General features: G+C 43.6%; 1 protein-coding gene across 1 annotated transcript in view; it reads left to right on the forward strand.

Annotated features, from left to right (window-relative positions):
* The window catches only part of LOC132207724 (utrophin-like), a 119,303-nt gene that overhangs the window by 52,487 nt on the left and 43,788 nt on the right, over positions 1-23,028 (forward strand). The window contains exons 2-4 of the mRNA XM_059643618.1: positions 13,314-13,471; positions 13,744-13,910; positions 16,952-17,063. Coding sequence (XP_059499601.1) covers positions 13,314-13,471; positions 13,744-13,910; positions 16,952-17,063 — 437 coding nt within the window. The remainder of the gene's footprint in view (positions 1-13,313; positions 13,472-13,743; positions 13,911-16,951; positions 17,064-23,028) is intronic.

A 23,028-nucleotide genomic window follows, 5' to 3' on the forward strand; every position in this document is an offset into this window, starting at 1 on the left:
CGTGATATGTTGATCTCACACCTGCAGCATGTGCCAGCTGCAGAAGCACAGAACGCGTTGCATTGTCTCCAACCTCATGGTCATGCTTCAGGTTCCGAGGGGAATGGTCTCCAGTCAAGGGAGGCAGTTTCAGGCAGCAGATCTAGGTAACTCCAGGGCATTGTCTGATATCACTCGAGGGGCTTGGATGCAATCAGTTGGCTGCTCAGGATGACCATCGTCAGGACACTGTCCTCATAGGTTGTGAGAAGTCGAACGTTAGACACCTCACTACCTGTGTTGGCTCTTTCTGCCCTACTGTGGGCTGTTTTTCCTGGATGAAACAAAGGGAGGGATTGAGTGAGATGAAATGAGCTGGTGCATTTGTTAGTGCTCATGTATGTTTGGGAAGGGAGGTGAGGTCTCCTGGGTGAGAGCAAGAGGCACAGAGACATAGAGGATTAATAGCCTTGGGCCCTCAAGTAGGCGAGAGCAAGTGAAGACAGACATTGAATGCTTTGGTGAGAATGGTATTACATGAGCTGTGCTGAAGGGTGGTGCAGAATTAGAGAGAGGGTGAATGTGAGGTAGCACAGAACAATGAGGCTCTTCTTCTGTTGGAGCAGGGGTCACTGATCTTGCAGCACTGCTGGATGGTTCTTTTGGTGGTTGAGCCTGCATTGGCACTGGACAGCCTTGGATCAGTCTGGCCGAGTCTTGTGTCGTGGCCTCCTGTGCTTGTCCTTGGGAAAGAGGACAGTTCTGCACTGCACCAATCCATCCACCAGGACCTCCAGGTCCCTAACTGTAAAGTAAGGTGATAATTTCCCCTTTCCTGCCCTGTCTGGGACAAATGCTATGAACGGTACGAGGCAGTTCTGGATTCTGAGCAATTTACTGGTCCACAATAGCCTTCAAACATGGCACGAGTGCCAGTAATACCGGGATGGTCCAGTTACTTTGAGTGGAGAACTAACTAGCGTCGGTTGAGAGAGGCACAACAGGAGCATTGTTGCCAGTTATTGAATAGGTTTGCAACAACAGAGTGAGAAAATTTCTTCGGTCTTTTGGAGAGATACTGTCCTTGCAGTGCAATAAAAATGACACTGAACTGATTCATTCCAGTGTTTTAGACCTGAAGATTTAAGAACAGAATTAGATCATTCAGCCCATTGAGTGGGATCTATCATTTTCAATCCCATTCTCCTTTGTCCATACTAAGCAAGAACATATCTATCTATGCCTGAAATCAACTCTGACTTGGCCTCCACAGCTTTCTACATCAATGAGTTCCACAGATTCGCAACTTTCTGACTGAATAAATTCCTCCTCATCTCCATCCTGAAGGGTGGTCCCTTTGACTCTGAGGCTGTGCCCTCAGGTCCTAGTCTCTCCGACTCGTGGAAACAACATCTCCGTGTGCACTCTATCCAGGCCTGACTGACCTTCAGTGTGACCCCCTTCGTCCTTCTAAACTCCGTCGAGTACAGACCCAGAGTGCTCAGCCACTCCTCACATGACAGTCCCTTCATCCCCAGGATTATGTTTGAGAACCTCCGCGAGACCCTGACAAAGGCCCGCACATCCTTCCTTAGATAGATGGCCAAAAACTGCTCTTAATATTCCAAATGCAATATGACCAGAGCCTTACACAGCCTCAGCAATACATCTCTGCTCTTGTATTTTTGCCGTCTTGAAATGAATGCTGACATTGCATTTGCCTTCCCAACTGCCAACTGAACCTGCATGTTAAAAGAATCCTGAACTGGGGCATCTTTGTGCTTCAGATTTCTGAAGCCTTTCCCCATTTAGAAAATAGTCTATGCCTGTAATGCCACTTCTCGAAAGACTCTCTGTGACCTCCCAACCCCCTCAACACTGCCTGCCTTTCCACCTATCGAAATGTCATCTGCAAACTTAGCAACAACCCACTATGGACAACAATACCATCAGTTCCTTTGTCCAGATTGTTAATGTATAATGTGAATGGCTGTAGTCTGAACTCTGATGACTGCGGAACTCCTATAGTTGCTGGCTGCCATCCTGAAAAAGACCCTTTTATTGCCACTCTGTGCATTCCGCCAGTTAGCCAATTCTCTGTCCGTGGCAGTACCTACTCCCGAACACCATAAGCTCATTTTTTAAAATTTTGAAGCCTCCTGTGTGGGACCTTCTCAAAGGCTTTCTGGAAATCCAAACAGATAAAGTTCAATGGTTCTCTTTTGTTTTAACTCACTGGTGACATTCTCAAAGAATCTAACAGAGACCTTCCCTTGACAAAGTTGTGTTTTCTCAGCCCAATTTAGCATGTATTTCCAAGTATTACCATGTACTTCCAAGTACACTCCGGCCTCATCCTTAATAATGGACTCTAAAATCTGACCTAATGACCAGCGCCAGGCTAACAGGTCTATAATTTCTTGTCTTTTGCCTCCCTCCATTTTAAACAGGGGCGTTATATTTGCCATTTTGTACTCCTTTGGGACCCACCCTGACTCCAGTAATTCCTGAAAGATCACCAATAACTGCATGGTTTTTTCACTTATCTCCTTCAGAACTCTGGGGGGCAGTCCATCTGGTCCATGTAATTTACCATCTTCTCGGAATTATAGAATTCCTACAGAGCGGAAAGAGGCCATTGGGTCTGCACCATCTCCGCAAAGAACATCCCACCGAGACCCAGCCCTGTACTGTTTCCCCGCAAGCTCACATTTGCCATGGCTGATCCACCTTGCCTGCACATCTTTGGACTGTGGATGGAAATCAGAGCACCTGGCGGAGACCCGTGCAGACATGGGGAGAATGTACAAATTCCACACAGACCCTTCAGCTTCTCCTTTGAGATGGCCACCACACTCACTTCTGCTTCAGACTCCCTTAAAGTTCTACTACTGGTGCCTTCCAACCTGAAGACTGATGCAAAATACTTGTTCAGTTCCTCTGCCATTTCTTTGTTCCCCAACATGACTTATTTGGCCCCTGTTGAAATTTTCTTTGGATTTTCAGGGGTGTTTTACAATAACAATATCTACTTTATTGTGTTGACAAATGGATTATTTAGATCATCACAGAAACAAAAAGCAAAATTCATCAGTACTCTCAATTAACAATCATATATATATATTAATATCACAATCAATGCATTTCCATCAGGTAAGCACGTAGCTGGAACTTTCTAACCCGGCAGTTTTCACTTTTCATTTCTCAGATTTCACTCTCAGACAGAACAGTTGATGTTGACACACTGTTCATTAAAAATAGCATCCACTGTATTTTTCCCCATGTTGTAGCTCGTGGGCTTGTGTCACCTTAACCCATAGAGTCCATGTTCATTTTCAAGCAAGTTATTACTTTCGTGATTTCAGGTGTTACATTCAGAAGGGTACCATGCTGCAATTCGAGCCTGCAGTTTCCAGAGTAATCCCAATGTGGAAGATTTTGAAAAGTATGTAAGTTTCCCTAATTTACTTGTCTTTTAGATCCAAACTGATGAAGACCACGGTCCAGATTTCTGTTCTTAACAAGAATGCCTATTTATTACAACTGCATAGATTCTAGCTACAGTCAGATATTTACAAACATTGGACACATATCTGGACAAATTAAAACTGTAAGCCCCCTGTTAACTCATCTTCCTGCAGACAAACATCGAGGGGAGAGGGATAAAACATGGATATTATCGGTGTAAAAAAAAGGCTAAGTAAGCTGTTCAGTGGTCCCTGTTCACAGGATTTGCAAAGATGATCTTGAGGATATAAAACAAATGAATAAATATCCCGGAGTGACTTATTATCGATTAAAACATGTGTTGATGATATGGCATTGCTATGATCATAAAATAGAACGTTGTCCAATTTCCTATGAGCATTACCGTAGTTTTCATTTGTATTCTCCATGTCGGGAACATACTTAATTAGTACTTTACTGATTAAGTGACCTTTGCTCATCTACAGTGTTCAGTTGCAAACAGCCAATAGTTTATTATTCTAATTTCGTAACTTTGGTTTGGAATTTTGTCATGGGAAATGTATTTCACCTACATTACCCTGTGTAATTGTAGCCAATCCTCTATTGGCAAAGAAGCACAACTACAGAAGTTAATAAAAGAAAGAAGTGCATTTATGTAGCTCATTTTATGGTCTCAGGCATAAAAAGTACTTTATAGGCAGCTAAACTACCTTTGAAATGTCGTCACTGATGTAGCATAAGAAAACCTGTTGTATTTAAAATAGTCAGAAGTAAAGAAATATGAAATAATAAAGAAAGAAGAAATAGTAAAATAGATATGAAATTATGAATGTAAAGAAATATAAAATCTTCAGCCCTTTGCGAGTGGAGACGTAGAATCAGGAGATGCAGAGTCAGTATGGAGCCTACCAGGGAGGAGGCAATTCTGGATCTGGTGTTGTGCAACGAACCGGATTTGATCAGGGACCTTGAAGTAAAGAAGCCATTAGAGGTAGTGACAATAATATGATAAGTTTTAATCAGCAATTTGAGAGGGAGAAGGGAGAATTGGAAGTGTCAGCATTGTAGTTGAAGAAAGGGAACTATGGAGCGATGAGGGAGGAGCTGGCCAAAGTTCAATGGTTCAATACCGTAGCAGGGATGGCAGTGGAACAACAATGGCAGGTATTTCTGGATATAATGCAAAAGGTGCGGGATCAGTTCATTCCAAAGAAAGATCCTAAGGGGAGGCAGGGGCGGCCGTGGCTGACGAGGGAAGTTAAGGACTCTCTAAAGATAAAAGAGAAGTATAACATAGCAAAGATGAGCGGGATGCCGGAGGACTGGGAAGCTTTTAAAGAGCAACAGAAGATCACTAAAAAGGCAATACGCGGAGAAAAAAAATGAGGTACGAAGGAAGACTGACCAAAAATATGAAGGAGGATAGTAAGGATAACAAAGTGTGGAGCTGGATGAACACAGCAGGCCAAGCAGCATCTCAGGAGCACAAAAGCTGACGTTTCGGGCCTGGGTGAAGGGTCTAGGCCCGAAACGTCAGCTTTTGTGCTCCTGAGATGCTGCTTGGCCTGCCGTGTTCATCCAGCTCCACATTTTGTTATCTTGGATTCTCCAGCATCTGCAGTTCCAATTATCAAGGAGGATAGTAAAAGGTGTGTTGAAAAAAAAATGGTTAAGACTAGAATTGGGCCCTTGAAGACAGAAACAAGTGAATTTATTATGGGGATCAAGGAAATGGCAGAAGAGTTGAGTAGGTACTTTGGAACTGTCTTCACTCGGGAAGACACAAGCAATCCCCCAGATGTAATAATGGCTGAAGGACCTAGGGTAATGGATGAATTGAAGGGTATTTATGTTAGGCAAGAAATGGTGTTGGATAGACTGTTGGGTCTGGAGGCTGATGAGTCCCTGGGACCTGATGGTCTGCATCCCAGGGTACTTAAGGAGGTGGCTCTGGAAATCGTGAACGCATTGGTAATCATTTTCCAATGTTCTCTAGATTCAGGATCAGTTCCTGCGGATTGGAGGGTGGCTGATGTTGTCCCACTTTTCAAGAAAGGAGGGAGAGAGAAAACAGGAAATTATAGATCGGTTAGCCGGACATCAGTGGTGGGAACGATGCTGGAGTGAATTATAAAAGATGAAATTACAACTCATTTGGATAGCCGTAACAGGATAGGTCAGAGTCAGCAGGAATTACGAAGGGGAAATTGTGCCTGACTGATCTTCTGGAATTTTTTGAGGATATAACTGTGAAGATGGACAAGGGAGAGCCAGTGGATGGGGTGGACCAGGACTTTCAGAAAGCCTTTGATAAAGCCCCACAGAGGAGATTAGTGAGCAAAATTAGGGCACATGGTATTTGGGGCAAAATACTGACTTGGATTGAAAATTGGCTATCTGACAGGAAGCAGAGAGTAGTGATAAACGGGTCCCTTTCGGAATGGCAGGCGGTGACCAGTGGGCTACCACAAGGTTCAGTGCTGGGACCGCAGCTGTTTACAATATACATTAATGATACAGATGAAGGCACTAAAAGTAATATTAGCAAATTTGCCAATGACACAAAGCTGGGTGGCAGTGTGAAATGTGAGGAGGATGTTATGAGAATACAGGGTGACTTGGACAGGCTAGCTGAGTGGATGGATGCATGGCGGACGCTGTTTCATGTGGATAAATGTGTGGTTATCCATTTTGGTGACAAGAACAGGAAGGCAGATTACTATCTAAATGGATAATAAAATGTGAGGCTGGATGAACACAGCAGGCCAAGCAGCATCTCAGGAGCACAAAAGCTGACGTTTCGGGCCTAGACCCTTCATCAGAGAGGGGGATGGGGGGAGGGAACTGGAATAAATAGGGAGAGAGGGGGAGGCGGACCGAAGATGGAGAGCAAAGAAGATAGGTGGAGAGGGTGTAGGTGGGGAGGTAGGGAGGGGATAGGTCAGTCCAGGGAAGACGGACAGGTCAAGGAGGTGGGATGAGGTTAGTAGGTAGCTGGGGGTGCGGCTGGGGGTGGGAGGAAGGGATGGGTGAGAGGAAGAACCGGTTAGGGAGGCAGAGACAGGTTGGACTGGTTTTGGGATGCAGTGGGTGGGGGGGAAGAGCTGGGCTGGTTGTGTGGTGCAGTGGGGGGAGGGGATGAACTGGGCTGGTTTAGGGATGCAGTGGGGGAAGGGGAGATTTTGAAACTGGTGAAGTCCACATTGATACCATATGGCTGCAGGGTTCCCACGCGGAATATGAGTTGCTGTTCCTGCAACCTTCGGGTAGCCACCCGAGGAACAGCAACTCATATTCCGCGTGGGAACCCTGCAGCCATATGGTATCAATGTGGACTTCACCAGTTTCAAAATCTCCCCTTCCCCCACTGCATCCCTAAACCAGCCCAGTTCATCCCCTCCCCCCACTGCACCACACAACCAGCCCAGCTCTTCCCCCCCACCCACTGCATCCCAAAACCAGTCCAACCTGTCTCTGCCTCCCTAACCGGTTCTTCCTCTCACCCATCCCTTCCTCCCACCCCCAGCCGCACCCCCAGCTACCTACTAACCTCATCCCACCTCCTTGACCTGTCCGTCTTCCCTGGACTGACCTATCCCCTCCCTACCTCCCCACCTACACCCTCTCCACCTATCTTCTTTGCTCTCCATCTTCGGTCCGCCTCCCCCTCTCTCCCTATTTATTCCAGTTCCCTCCCCCCATCCCCCTCTCTGATGAAGGGTCTAGGCCCGAAACGTCAGCTTTTGTGCTCCTGAGATGCTGCTTGGCCTGCTGTGTTCATCCAGCCTCACATTTTATTATCTTGGAATCTCCAGCATCTGCAGTTCCCATTATCTCTGATACTATCTAAATGGAGCCAGGTTAGGTCAAGGGGGAAGTACAACAAGATCTAGGTGTTCTTGTACATAAGTCAATGAAAGCGAGCATGCAGGTACAGCAGGCAGTGAAGAAAGCTAATGGCATGCTGGCCTTCATAACAAGAGGAATTGAGTATAGGAGCAAAGAGGTCCTTCTGCAGCTGTACAGGGACCTGGCTTGGAAGGACGAGAGGATGTCTGATTGAGACGTATAAGATTGTTAAAGGATTGGATACTCTGGAGGTAGGAAGCATGTTTCCACTGATGTGTGAGTCCAGAACCAGAGGACACAGTTTAAAAATAAGGGGTAGGGCATTTAGAACAGAGTTGAGGGAAAACTTCTTCACCCAGAGAGCAGTGGATGTATGGAATGCTCTGCCCCAGAAGGCAGTGGAGGCCAAGTCTCTGGATAGTTTCAAGAAAGAGATGGATAGAGCTCTTAAAGACAGTGGAATCGAGGGTTATGGGGATAAGGCAGGGACAGGATACTGATTGTGGATGATCAACCATGATTATAATGAATGGTGGTGCTGGCTCGAAGGGCCGAATGGCCTACTTCTGCACCTGTTGTCTATTGTAAAAGTTAATTGTATAAGAATGATTAAGACGGTCCCATATTTCTGGTGTTGGCAGCTTGTTCAGATAGGGAAAGCAAGGTTGATCTTGATTCTGCTCCTGTTTGTTACACAGAAGCCTCTTCGAGCAACAATTCTTGCATGTTGATGGGACGTTGAAACGCAGGTAGATTATTGTGATCACTTGTTGAAAATGGATAGCAGCTAGTAGTTCTCTTTCCTCTCAACCAGTGACCAGTAGGCAATGGTCAAACAACACCTAACCCAGAGGTCACAAGCTCCCCTGAGACATGATGTCAGTTGAGTCTCATGAATAACTACCTGCAGATGAGTTATCTGTAGATAAAGCATGGTATTAAATCTCACATATACTGCTCTCAACCATTTTATTCGAAGTGTTTATCACTCGTTGCATCGAAACAGATCACACAAACTGAATTGGCATCTGCACAAATACCAACATACAAGTTCCATATAGTGGCATTTTGTTTAAAGTTGTATTTATAAAATGATCGGGTGAAGTATTAATCTTCACAAATCATATTAAGATGCTACAGAAATCTATGGAAGTGAGAAATTTGTTTTTTGATTCAATACATGTGTGACAAATGACAATTCAAAGAGATCTTTGTTTCAGCTGGAATGGGTTGCGGAGTCGGCCTCATTCGGGGCATTTAAGTGACTATTAGACAGGCATATGGATGGTCATATAAGATAGGGGTGGAGTTAGATAGACCTGAGGTTTAGGGTAAAAGTTCGGCACAACATTGTGGGCTGAAGGGCCTGTACTGTTCGATGTTCTATGTACCTTACGCTGTATTCAAATAAGAAAAGTCAGTCAATGACGTTCTGCAACTTCCTTTTCCAGAAGTATGAGTGGAAGAATCAGAGTGCTTTCTTTGAAAATTAGCTTGACGTGACTCTACAAGGGTCATCTGGAGGAAAAATACAAGTGTCAGTACTAAATCTATCATTGCTGATACACATGTAAACTGTAGATTTAACTGTATGTAAACTTTGTTAAACAAACTAGCACACTCAATAAACTGACAAAAATTATACACCAGATGTTTACTGTATTCTCATCATCTTGTGATGTATGGTGAGGATGCAAGTGAAAAGGCACTCTGCCAGTAAGTTTTAATTGAGGCAAAGTTGCCTCATTACTGAAGTCATTTATGCTGTAAATGAGGGAGAACAGTGATGTGTATATCCCAGATAATAAAATGTGAGGCTGGATGAACACAGCAGGCCCAGCAGCATCTCAGGAGCACAAAAGCTGACGTTTCGGGCCTAGACCCTTCATCTGATGAAGGGTCTAGGCCCGAAACGTCAGCTTTTGTTCTCCTGAGATGCTGCTGGGCCTGCTGTGTTCATCCAGCCTCAGATTTTATTATCTTGGATTCTCCAGCATCTGCAGTTCCCATTATCACTGATACAATGTGTATATCCCATGCATTATGTTCCTATTATTGAGTGTGTGTTTTTTGCGTGTGTGGACCTATTGATCAACTGGAATTTTTGATTATTCAGCTCATTCCTGGTACCGCAGGTGCTGTTTAACAAAAGGTTTGCTGTATTAGTATATTTCTGTATTTAGTCACTGCCACATGAGTGTTAAGTCATAACTTGGTCTGTGCAGAATGTGCACAGTGCATTCCTGCAAGATAAATGATGCGCTACATATGTATGATGCTATTGTTTCTCAAAGGCACTAACCTTAGCAGCTGTTTTTGTGACCAATAATGTTTTCATCATTCGCACTGGGAAAAAGATTTGGAAGTGCTGTATGACTCTACTGCTCACTTGCAGCAGTGATAACACTGAATGTGAGGTAATGTTTTTGCCCATTTGTTGTTCTGTTGGTCAGCAATGTATCTCACAAACTAATGGGCATATTTCATTGAAAGCTGGTACGTACGGGTATGGTCCAAGGAAGAACTGATTAGTTTTTGACAGATCCAGATTTATTTCTCTATTTTTAAAGCAACAGTTAAAATTGGTCGGATAGGCAAATGATCATCTTTCTGGAATATTATTGATTGATTTAGAATGTTGTGGATTGTGTCAGCCCTGATAGTAGAATTTGTCATAACTATCAAAATATGAGCAGATTTTTGAGAGCAGATTATCAAATTGGCCTGAAGCTTTCTCAGTGAGATGGAAGCTTTTCAGAAAAGGATTTATTTTATCGGCCTTGCATTTACAAAGAATCAGTCAAGTGGAGAAATGCCTCAAAGAAAAGCTGTGTAATTATAGTCTCATGGATGTTTTTTGCACAGGAGGAGGCCGTGCGGTCCGTAGTTCCTGCACTGCTCAACAAAGATCTGTCTGCATCGAACTCACAGTACATTGCTTTCCGTTTTGATTGTTTGGCTCATAGCCCTGGAGCCTACGGCAACACAAGTGAATATCTAAATACTTAAATATTCAGACACTTTCTGAATCAGCCACACTTTCAGCCAGTGAGCTCAGGACTCCCACCACACTGGGAAAATAGGTTCTCCTCAACTCCCCTCTTAGCTTTCTACCTGTGAACTTCAATCTATGCCCCCTGTGTATTGACATGTCTACGAATGGAAAAAGCAGCTTCCAGTTATCCTTTCTATGCCCTTCAAAATCTTAAACATCTTTACCAGTTCCCCTTGTCTGCTTCAATCTTGGCATCAGTCAGATGGGCAGGTCAGTGGCAGATTGATATAGCCTGAAGAAGGATTAAGATAAGAGAGTACTTAATGTGGCAAAGCCTGTCGTGCCCGATGGAGGTCAGCAACGGCAGTCAGCAGTGAAGTCCACTGGCAAGGATGGGCGGGCCTTAGCCCAGCGCAGGGGAATACGAACCGTCATGGGGGAAGCCTCGGTCAGAGTGTCTGAAAACTCGTGGCTTAAGAAAGGACTGTAATGTTTGACTTTTTAAACTTTTGTTTTTATTTTTCTACTGTTATACTAAGAAGACTGTAGTCCTGAACTTTTTAACGTATTCAATTATTTTTATAACATAGAGCATGGAACGGTACAGCTCAGTACAGGCCCTTCGGCCCACGATGTTGTCCCGAACTATTACCCTCATCCTAAGGTCTGTCTCACCTCCACCACTACCTTATCCTGTCATCCATGTACTTGTCTAATGGCCGATTAAATGCCCCTAATGAGGCCGACTCCACTACCCTCTCCGGCTTTGCGTTCCACTCCCCTACGACTGAGTAAAGAAGGATGGATAAATTTTCTACATTTGCAACTGAAATTTCGTACCGAGGTACTTTGTACCTGAGATGGCACCGTCTGAGGTGGCATTGCACTCCTGTACCCTGTATTGAATATGTGTGATAATAAAACCTAAGTCGAAATCTAATGCATAGCAGGACACTGGGAAGCTGAGAGGAGAAAAGGGATCCTAGGGTGCTAGTTCATAAATTCCTGAAGGGGTCAGGTCAGGCTAGTAAGGGTTGTTACAAAGACATATGGGACATCTCCCTTTATCAGATGGTAAGAGTGGGGAGGTCACTTTGTGCTGTTTAAAAGTTTGGTTAGGCCACAGCTGGAGTTGTGTGTGGCATTTTGGTCACCACCCATCAGGAAGGATGTGATTGCACTGGAGGGAATGAAAAGGATGTTGCATATGTTGGAGCATTTTAGCTGTGAAGAAAGGCTGGAAAAATTCAGATTATTTTCTGTGAAGCAGAGAAGTTTTCGGGGTTGAGTGGAGGTCCTGATAGAGGCATATAAGATTATGAGAGGTAAAGATAGGTTGAGTAGAAAGCATTGTTCCCCTTAGTTAAATCATCAATAACGGTAGGGCATAATGTTAAAGAGAAACACGGGAAATTTAGCGGAGGTTTGAGGAAAATCGTTTTCATCCAGAGTGTGGCAAAGGTCTGGAATGCATTGCCTGGGAGGGAAGTTGAAACAGGAAACCTCACACCCTTTGAAAAATACTTGGATGAGCACTTGTAATGGCATAATATTTTTGAGAATGGTCTAGTGTGTAAAAATGGGACTAGTATATGTCGCAGTGTGTTTTTAGAGGTACAGCCTTAGTGGGCCGTAGGACCTCTTCTGTACTCTATGATTCCATGAGAACCCCCAGCCCAGGCAGCATCTTGGTTTTTTCAGTAATGTCCAGGATCACACCCTTCATAGTGTGATCCCTTGCCTTGTTAGCCCTCCCGAGTTCGTCAGCTCACACTTTTCCTGGTTGAGTTCCAATTGCTGTGTCCAGCTGACCAGTGTGCTGATCTCCTCCTGAAGTTTATTCTTTCTGTCTGTCAACCAATTTTGGGTCCAGTGTACCACTTTGCCTTTGATCCCATGGCTGTTATTTAGATGACCATTCCGTCGATATCCTCCTCACTAAATTAGTCATTCGCTAGCAACACGGTCATACACACTGTGTTTAAGCCAAAATGATGAATCTCGTTGACAAATTTCAAGGGTCCTTGTGGCAAGCCCTGCACAACCCCACTCAAAGCAAACATCCTGTCAAATAGATATCCCTCTACCATCAATCACCCTGTGCTCTCTGCCTCAGCCAGTTTTGGCTCCAGCGTGCCTCTTTGCATTTGACTCCGTTGACTGTTGCTTTCTTGATCAGTCTGCCAAGGGGGGCTTTACTAAGTCCACATCGAATGCATAAGCTCATCAACACTCCAACATCTCCTCAAAAAAAGACCAAATTTCTGAAACGTGACCTCACCTTAACAAATCCATACTGACTATCCCTGATTAGTTCATGGAAGTACATTCTACCCCTAAGAATGCCTCTTTATAGCTTCTCCAGTGCTGAGATTATTCTGACTGGCCTTTAATTTCCTGGTCTGTTCCTCTCTCCATTTGTTCATCGTAGGACAATGTTCATTGTCCTTCATGACTTCACGTGTGATTGACAAGGGTTTGAAAATTGCTGACAGGGGCCCAAATATCTCCTACCTCACTTCCCTTGCTCGCTGGTATACATTTCAGTTCGGCCTGTAGATGTATCCACTTTTAAATTTGCTAAACCAGCTGCATCTTCCGATGTCTAAACTTCTGATGTTCCTAGGTCCTCTGCCCTGATATCAATACTTGCAGTGTCCTTTTCCATTGTAAAGATTGACACAAAATATTCATTGAGGACAGTGCCCATGTTTTCCAGGTCCACACAAAGATTATCTCTGTGAAAAGAACGAGGAGATATTAGAGAGGTTTGAGATTTACAATCAAGAAAGAAATGACTTCCTTGGAGAATCATACAACATACATTGTCCATTGGTGCCAAGAAACAGAAGTTTTTGTTTCCACAGTTGTTTGCAAATAGCCAATCAAGATCATAAAATAATGTTTTAAGATAATTTACAAAGCAAGGCAATTGAGGAAGATATATTGGATGTATTGAACTCTTAACTACCTCCCTTAAGTTTCGGAATATCAAGTTTTTTCTTATGGATAACTTTTGCAGACCTCTTCAAACAAGGAGCTGAACCCACAGAATTATGTGACCAACAAAGCCTGAGCCTTTTGCTTCACAATGCAGTCCAGATCCCTCGGCAGCTGGGTGAGGTACCTTCATTTGGAGGCAGCAACATTGAACCAAGTGTCCGCAGTTGCTTCCAACATGTAAGTGTGCTCTGCGCCACTTCAGAAGGTCAAGCGGGTCTACTTACCAGTATGAATTTTGTGCTCATTTTCGGTTTGAATTAGTTCCAGAGGCCAACATGTACCACCACTAATCCAAGGCTATCATGTTTATAAATAGTCAATGTTTTTAATCATTAATTTAATAAAAACAATGTCAGAAACCCCAATGATAGTGTATTAGATATGTCTGAGGATAGCGGATGTAAACTTGACATAATTAATCATGCAGCTGATCTTTTATTTTCTTCTAGGGCCAGAACAAACCAGAGATTGATGTTAAACACTTTGTAGAGTGGATGAGATTGGAGCCTCAGTCCATGGTGTGGCTGCCTGTTCGACACCGTGTGGCAGCTGCTGAAACTGCAAAACATCAGGCTAAGTGTAACATCTGCAAAGAGTACCCACTCGTAGGTTTCAGGTGAGATGTGCAAACCAGCAGAAAGTTAGAGGGAGTTAGTTTTTAAAGAAAGCTTTTACTTTAGATGTTCTATTAGAAACTCCATCAGTCACTTCCGGTTGGTTCTGTAATTTGCAATTATTGGGAATTTACAGAAAGGCCTTTTTATTAGTCCTGTAATCAGTGTGTGTGCATCCTATGAAAGTGATTGCTGTGTTGTTGCTAAATGATCGATAAAACTTCTTGTCCACAACTAGTAAATTAAATTGCAGATTTGGACAGGATTTCTAAGGGGTAAATTGAACCTTTTTGGTTAACTATTCTCCTACATTTCTAAGATTGGCCATCTTGGAGAAGGTGCGTGTTACTGCCATTGATCTGATCAAACAACTCTCTGTCTGAGAAGAACTGGAGTGAGAGCCCAACTGTGGATGAAACTATGACTGCCATAACTAAATCAAGAGCAACAACGACCCGGAGTCAATTGAATTCCATCTGAAGCTTGAGGAACGGTGCCCTAACTCTGAAGGCCAAGATCTGTTAGCTTTTCATGGACTATGAGGAACAGGGCAGGATTTCACAGAATCTTTAAGATGCCATATCTTGTACAAAACTGAAGGAGAAATGTCAGATTGCTCAAAGAACCATGAGATCACCAGCCTTTGCATTGCTGGGAAGATTCTGGCAAGGTTACTTCTGAATAGGTTTATACCACCATGGCAAATGAAAACCTTCCGTGCGAAGGGAACTTTGTGAAAATGTTGGAGAGAGACAGAGCAGGACCAATTTACAATAACGATTCCAGGGTTGAGATATCTCATTATGAAAATTGATTAGAGGAATTGGGACAGCTTTCCTCGAAGATGCTGAGACTTAGAAGAGATTATTTTGAATCTTGCAAAATCATTTGAGGTCTGGTCAGAGTAGACGAGGGGAAGACTTTGCTACTTGTGACAGAATTGAGAATAAGATGCAGAGGTTTGAAGTGATTGACTAAAGAAGTAACTGCAGTGTAAGAAATAGCTTTATCACAGTCTATAGCATGCATTACCTAGAGGAGGCAGTTTCAGTAAAAGATGCAAGAAAGCACTAGTTGATTAATTAAAGAGAAATAATGTGCAGGTTAAGGAAAAGGCACTAATTTGTGATATGTATTTGGAGATCTAGTTCAAACATGATGGACCAAATGGCTTCCTTTTACTGTGATTTGGACTTAAAATTACTTTAAAGTAAAGTGTAATTGGCTCTGGGACACGGCGGAAAAGGGTGAGGTAAACAGGACGTGAGTGATCGCAGACTTGACAGTTCGAGGGACAGATAGGAGATTTTGTAGCCGCAATCAGGAATCCAAACACAGAAGTTGCATGAAAGAACAAAGAAGAGGAATAGATTCAGTTGCCCCGAGCGAAGACTGTGACCACACCTTCACCCGCTGTTGGAGAATCTGCCTGATATGAATGAACCAACCACCAATAGGTCCGCAACCAATAAGCACAACTTTCCTCGCGTGTTCATCCAGTGAGAAGCACCAAGAGGAAGGCAGCCTTTTTCCTACATTTTGTAAGCTTGACCATTTGGGAAGAGAGCCCCCCTTCTCTGGCATTCTGTTCTCTAAAGATCAAATGTATTGATTCCTGATGTTGCGTGAGGCCAGTGAACTTCCACAATTCTACCACACTGTTGCTTCCAAATCTATTTCTTTCCTTACCATCTTCTCATGTTTCATCTTCTCAATCTACCGTCTGTCTGTGTTTCTTCCGAATGTTGTTCAGAAAAGTAATTCCTTTCATCCCTTTAACTTCCAAATTATGTTTGTTCCTCACGGAAACTGGTATTCTGCTTCACTTTATCTATTGCCTTGAAAATTCTGGACTAATCTGTAATTGACAGTGAGTTTCCTGTTAGCAGTGCTATTTACAAGAGGATTAACTGAACTTAACCACTTCAGTGCATAATTTAATATTGCCTTGCATATCTCCAAAAATTTTAAGAGCCTGCTGTTTGTACTTTTATGTTGGTTTTCATGGCTATTTAGTTTCTGCTCACACATTTGAGTGCTTGCTGAGTCTCAGAGTTTGGCTTCATGACAGGAATCCTGAAGGCAATATCCTCTGTTTTGCACCATCTCATCGTATTGATGACCTACATTCTGTATGCAGTTCTATCCATTCATCTGTTGATAATTTCACACTACATTGATCAAGTCCTTCCATTTCATGAGAACATTTTCCATTCTTGCAAGGGATTTGGCTATCACTGGTGAAGTTATCATTTGTTGTCCTTCACTAATTGCCGTTGAACTGAGTGGATGGCTGGGAGGGTGGTTCAGAGCTACCTACATTGCTGTGGCTCTGCAGCCACATGTAGTGGTGTAAGGATGATCGAATACTCCCCGAAAGGACATGAGTGAATCGGATGGGTTTTTACCAACATTTGTTGATAGTTTCATGATAGTGTTGCTGGAAATAACTTTTAGTTCTGGGTATTTTTTAATGAAATGTAAATTTGACCAGCTACAGTGTTGGAACATGAACCTACATTCTCCAGAGCATTTAGCTCAATGATATTGCCACTACACCACTGTGACTCAGCCATTATTGCAGTTTATTTCTTCGCTATTTCTTCTCTTTCCCTGGAGTACTTCCCTTCTGCTGTCTGAGCTGAAAATGTGTGTCCTCCTCCTTCAGTGTTGCCTTTACAGCTTCACATGTTACAATCGCTGCTCGTCAGATTTACCTTTTCCAGGAAGATTCTGGCAAGGTTACTTCTAAATAGGTTTATGCCACCATGGCAGATGAAAACCTTCCATACTATGGGAACGTTGCAGCGCAGAAGCAATTTAAATAATTCCAGGGATGGGATATCCCATTATGAAAATTGACTGGGGGAGTTGGGACAGTTTTCCTCGACTGACCTAGCATTTGCTTCTCCCCACACAATTTTGCCGTTTCTTCAAAATAAAAAAAATACATAATTTAACTACTTAACTTGCATTCCTTGGATGGTTAAAAATATCCAAACAAAAATGACCATTTCTCTTACTTCTTGTTCTTCCTTAATAGGTGCCGCAGCCTCAAACACTTAAATTATGACATCTGCCGAAGCTGTTTCTTTTCGGGACGCACATCCAAGGGGCACAAGTTACATTACCCAATGGTGGAGTACTGCACTTCAGTGAGTAATACATTGTTCCACTTGATAGAATTATTCCGATCTGTGGAAACTTTGGGATTTAACCATTTAAATACAATCTGCCCTCAAAGTTGAAGTAGTTTGCTAAAATGATAAAAGGCCAACAGCTTAAATCAGGCTTCAATACCAGAAATACAATGTTGTGCAGAAGCTCTTTGAGGTCAAGTTGAGGCTCACGCCCACTCTTTTCTCCAGCTTTGTCACCACCATTCTTAATCTCATCAAGAACAAGCTTCCCAGTGGCCTGGACAGGATGGATGGAAAACCTTTTCACCTCAACCAGTTAAAATCACCGAAGAAAATGACACTGACCTCGCTTATGGAACTTCAGTATGTGGTTCACAACGTCATTTCCGCTCGCAGAAGTCTTCAAATCTCCCTTAAGGCCTTTGCAGAAGTATACTGAAGAATTAGCCTCAACCTAAAATTTGCCACCCAGGTTGATGGGGTTGTTAGGAAGGCATACCGTGTGTTAGGCTTCATTGGTAGAGGGATTGAGTTTCGGAGCCATGAGGGCATGTTGCAGCTGTACAAAACTCTGGTGCAGCCGCACTCGGAGTATTACGTACAGTTCTGGTCGCCGCATCATAGGAAGGATGTGGAAGCGTTGGAAAGGGTGCAGAGGAGATTTACCAGGATGTTGCCTGGTATGGAGGGAAGGCGTTATGAGGAAAGGCTGAGGGACTTGAGGCTGTTTTCGTTCGAGAGAAGAAGATTAAGAGGCGACTTAATAGAACCATACAAGATGATCAGAGCATGAGATAGGGTGGACAGTGAGAGTCGTTTGGCTCGGATGGCCATGTTTGACACGGTGGGGCATAGCTTTAAATTGAGGGGTGATAGATATAGGACAGAAGCCAGAGGTAGGTTCTTTACTCAGAGAGTAGTAACGGCATGGAATGCCCTGCCTGCAACAGTAGTAGACTTGCCAACTTGAAGGGCATTTAAATGGTCGTTGGATAAACATATGGATGATAATGGAATAGTGTAGTTTTGATGGGCTTCAGGTTGGTTTCACAACATCAAGGCCGAAAGGGCCTGTACTGCGCTGTTATGTTCTGTGTTCGAACCTCAAGATGACTCAAATCCTTTACCAATCTGTCAAGTTGTGGCCCATCTTTTCATCAAAATTAATAGAGAAATCCTCCCAAATGTAGAACATTTCCCTTAGATGGGACGCTCTCTCTCTTTTAAGGCTGACATCGATACAGAGATTCTAACATTACGTCCAATCTGCGAGTGGCACCTTTGGACTCCTGAGGATGAGAATGCTCAATTGTGACATCTGTGCTGATCGCAAGATCCTTGAGTTCAAGGCATGCATCGTTCAGCCTCTTCTATATGACTGTGAAACCTGGATAACATAGAGCTGCCACTTCAAGACCCTTTCAGCACAGTTTTGTCATGGATTCTCCACATCAGCTAAGAGGAAAAACCTCCTAGCATCAGCATTGATGCCATGATGATTTGAAACAAACCCCATTGGGCTGGCCATGTACTTTGGATGCCTAAGTTATGACTACCAAAGTAAATTTTTGCCAACTCAAGGAAGGCATCTGATCAAGAAGTAAAAGGAAGCATTTCAAAGACCTTGAAATGTTCCTTCAAGAAATACTACATCGAGGTCAAAGTATGGGATATCCCCATTCAGAAGAAACCAACTTGGTGAATCTCCTGACAAGAAGTTGAAGCGTGGGAAAGGAACTGGAGAAAGGAATGCTGGTGTTCTCAAGGCCAAGACCACTTCCATCACACTGAAAGACCTCCTAAACATGTGGTCAGATATGTGGCTCTAGTTGAGGCTAATCAACCCGCACAGAGCTCATGACCTGTGATATGGAATTTCCAAGCTGGGCAATCATACTCATCAGCCAGTGATGGCTCTTAATATTGTGCAGAATGTGATTTGATCACAAATGAGTACTGTGTGTAGCTTTGAGCATTGCCACAGAAAGACCAGGTTTTATAGAATAATCAGAATGGTGCTGCATGAGAAACTGGAATTAGGAGGAGATAGGTGATATTTAATTGTTATTTGTTTCTGGGCCATTGGCATCGCTAACTGGGCCAGCATTTACTTCCCATCCTTAGTTACCCTTGTAATTGGTGAATCAATGTAGCCCATGTGCTGTAGGTAGACTCAGTCAGTCAGGGGAGAATTTCCAGGACTTTGACCCAGTGGTAGTGAAAGAACAGCAATATATTTCCAAGTTGAGATGGTGAGTGGCTTAGACAGGGTGTTGTAGGTGGTGCTGTTCCCATATATCTGTTACGCTTGCCCTTGTAGATGAAATTTGTCATAGGTTTGGAAAGTCCTGTCTCAGGATCTTTTGCAGATTTCTCAGTGCATCTCATAGATGGTGCACACTGCTGCTATTGAGCACTGCAGGGAGGAGGCTGCTTTTTCCTGGATGGTGTCGAACTTCTTGAGTGCTTTCGCAGCTGCACCCATCTAGGCAAGTGGGGATTATTCCACCATTCTTCTGACTTGTTCCATGTAGCTGGTGGACAGGCTTGGGGAATCAGGAGGTGAGTCACTTGATGCAGTAATCGGAGCTTTGGGCCTGCTCTAGTAGCCACTGCATTTAAATAGGAAGTCCAGTTGAATTTCTGTTCAGTGGTAAAACCCGGGATTTTGATAGCGGACAATTCAGTGATGGTGACACCTTTGAATGTCAAGGGACAATTTATGGATTTTCTCTTCCTGGAGATGGTCATTACCTGGTATTTGTGCAGTATAAATGCGACTTGCCAATTACCAGCCCAAGCCGAGACATCGTTCTGGCCTTGTTGCATTTGGACATGGACAGATTCAGTATCTGAGGAGTGGTGAATGATGCTGAATATTCTGCTATCCCTGGTGAACATCCCCACTTCTGAGCTTATGATGGAGAGATGATGGGATAAATCAGCTGAAGATGGTTAGGCTTCGGACTGTACCCTCAGGACCTCCTGCAGGTGACCTCTAACAACCAAAATGCCAATCATGAGAGGCGATGACCTAATGGTATTATGACGAGACTATTAATCCAAACATTCAGGTAATGTTCTGAGGACCTGGTTCAAATTCCACCATGGCACATAATGGAATTTAAATTCAATGAAAATCTGGAATTAAGCGTCTAATGATGATCGTAAATCCATTGCCAATTGTCGGAAAACCCCATCTGATTCACTTATGTTCTTTAGGGAAGGAAACTGCGTGGCCTGCTGTGGCCTACATGGAACTCCAGATATCAGTTGGGCAATTTGGGATGGGCAATAAAAGCTGGTCTCACCAGCAATTACCTCTTTCCGATTCAAGAATGAAAAAATATCGTCCTCTGTACAGATATTATTCCAACCAGTGGTGAGTTTCTGCTGGATTCCCACCAGCTCCAGTTATGCGAGCGCTCTTTGATGCCACACTCGGTCAAATGTAGCCATCCTTAGCTCACCTCCGGAATTCAACTCTTTTGACCATGTTTGAACAAAAGCTGTAATGAAGTCAGGAGCTGATGAGGTGGCAGAATTGAGGATCTTGTACAGGGATCCGAGGGATGTGGCATATTGAGATTTCCAGAAAGAATTTGACCAGTTGCTGCATAAAAAAGTGAACCAGAAGGTGAGATCCAAGGGGATTAAGGGTAGAATATTGGTTTGAATAAAGGGCTGGCTAACTGACAGAAAGCTGAGTGTCAGGATAAATGAGTCTTTGCCTGGATGGTGAATTGTTACTGGTGGGTTGCTGCGGGGTTCAGGTCTCTGACCTGAACTATTTGTAACGTATACAAATGATATGTAAGCAGAGACAAAATGTAACATAACAGAATGCGTGGATGATTCTGAAAGAGATGGGAAAACAGCCTGTGATGTGAAATAAAACAGAGACAGCTGAATATTGACAGGCGAGGAGAATGGACCAGAATCTGGCAGGTGGTTAATGTGCATAAGCACAAGGCTTGCCTATTTTGTCCATGAAAAAAGGGCGAATTTTTATTTAAATGGAGGGAAGGTTCAAAGTGTGTCAGTGCAGAGTTGTCTGGCTGTCTTTGTAGCTGAAAGTGGGTATGCAGGAAGAGCATAGCATAAGAAAGGCAGATGGAACTCTGGCATTTATCATCAAAGGACTGGATCATTAAAGTAACACAGTGTTTTTCCGAACACATTGGGTGTTGGTGAGACCAAAGTATTGTGTCCAGTTTTGATCCCCTTACTGAGGATGGATACATCTGCACTGGAGGCAGTTCAGAGGAGGTTGGACTGATTGATTCCCGGGATGAAAGGGCTGTCATATGAGAAGTTGCTGAGTAGCTTGTGCCTGTACTTGCTGGTGTTCGAGAGAGTGAGGGGGTGGTTCTGATTGAGGTATATAAAATAAGTAAAGGGGATTGAAAAGATGGGCATTGAGCACATGTTCGCCATTGTGGGACAGTCTCAAACAAGAAGCTGTAGCTATCGAGTGAGAGATGGAATGTTCAAAATGGAGATGAGGAGAGAGTTGTGAATCTGTGGAATTCATTGCCCCTGAATGCAATGGAGGCAGCACCAATCGACCGATTCAAGAAAGAAATAGATATGTTTCTGATGAAAAATAGGGAGAAAGGGCCATGGGGAGCAGGCAGGAGAGTGGAGTTGAGATCAGGAAAGGATCAGCAACCACGGCTAACAAGATAAGTCAGGGACAGGATGAAAGCAAAAGAAAAAGCATAAAATGTGGTGTGGTTCGTGGGAAGCCAGTGGATTGGGAAGCCTTTCGAAAACTAGCGGCGGACATGTAAAAAGGCAATAAGGGGGAAGATGATGAAATTTGAGGGCAATATTAACGAGGGTAATATGGAAAAAAATTGCATGAGTTTTTTTCAGCTAGAAAAGGTATGAGAAAGGCAAGAGTACAAATAAAGAGAACAAAGAAAATTACAGCACAGGAACAGGCCCTTCGGCCCTCCGAGCCTGCTCCGATCGAGATCCTCTGTCTAACCTGTCACCTATTTTCTAAGGGTCTGTGTCCATTTGCTCCCTACCTATCCATGTACCTGTCCATAAGACCATAAGACATAGGAGTGGAAGTAAGGCCATTCGGCCCATCAAGTCCACTCCGCCATTTCAGTCATGGCTGATGGGCATTTCAACACCAATTGCCTGCACTCTCCCCATAGCCCTTGATTCCTTTTGAGATCAAGAATTTGTCGATGTCTGCCTTGAAGGCATCCAACGTCCCGGCCTCCATGCACTCTGCGGCAATGAATTCCACAAGACCACCACTCTCTGGCTGAAGAAATGTCGTCTCATTTCAGTTTTAAATTTACCCCCTCTAATTTTAAGGCTGTGCCCACGTGTCCAAGTCTCCCCGCCTTGCGGAAACAACTTCCTAGCGTCCACTCCTTCTAAACCATACATTATCTTGCAAGTTTCTATTAGATCTCCCCTCAACCTTCCAAACTCTAACGAGGACTATCCCAGGATCCTTAGCCATTCATCATACATTAAACCTACCATTCCAGGGATCATCCGTGTGAATCTCCGCCGGACATGCTCCAGGGCTAGTATGTCCTTCCTGAGGTTCAAAATTGGACACAGTATTCTAAATGGGGCCTAACTAGAGCCTTCTAAAGCCTCAGAAGCACATCGCTGCTTTTATATTCCAACTCTCTTGAAATAAACAACAACATTACGTTCGCTTTCTTAATTACGGACTCGACCTTCAAGTTAACTTGTAGACAATCCTGGACCAACACTTCCAGATCCCTTGGCACTTCTGACTTGCGAATTTTCTTACCATTTAGAAAATAGTCCATGCCTGTATTCTTTTTTCCAAAGTGCAAAACCTCACATTTACTCACATTGAATTTCATCAGCCATTTCCTGGGTCACTCTCCTAAACTGTCTACATCTTTCTGCAGCTTCCCCACCTCCTCAGTACGACCTGACTGTCCACCTATCTTCGTATCATCGGCAAACTTCGCCA

Source organism: Stegostoma tigrinum, unplaced genomic scaffold (assembly GCF_030684315.1).
Source record: "Stegostoma tigrinum isolate sSteTig4 unplaced genomic scaffold, sSteTig4.hap1 scaffold_135, whole genome shotgun sequence".
Classification (NCBI taxonomy): Eukaryota; Metazoa; Chordata; class Chondrichthyes; order Orectolobiformes; family Stegostomatidae; genus Stegostoma; species Stegostoma tigrinum.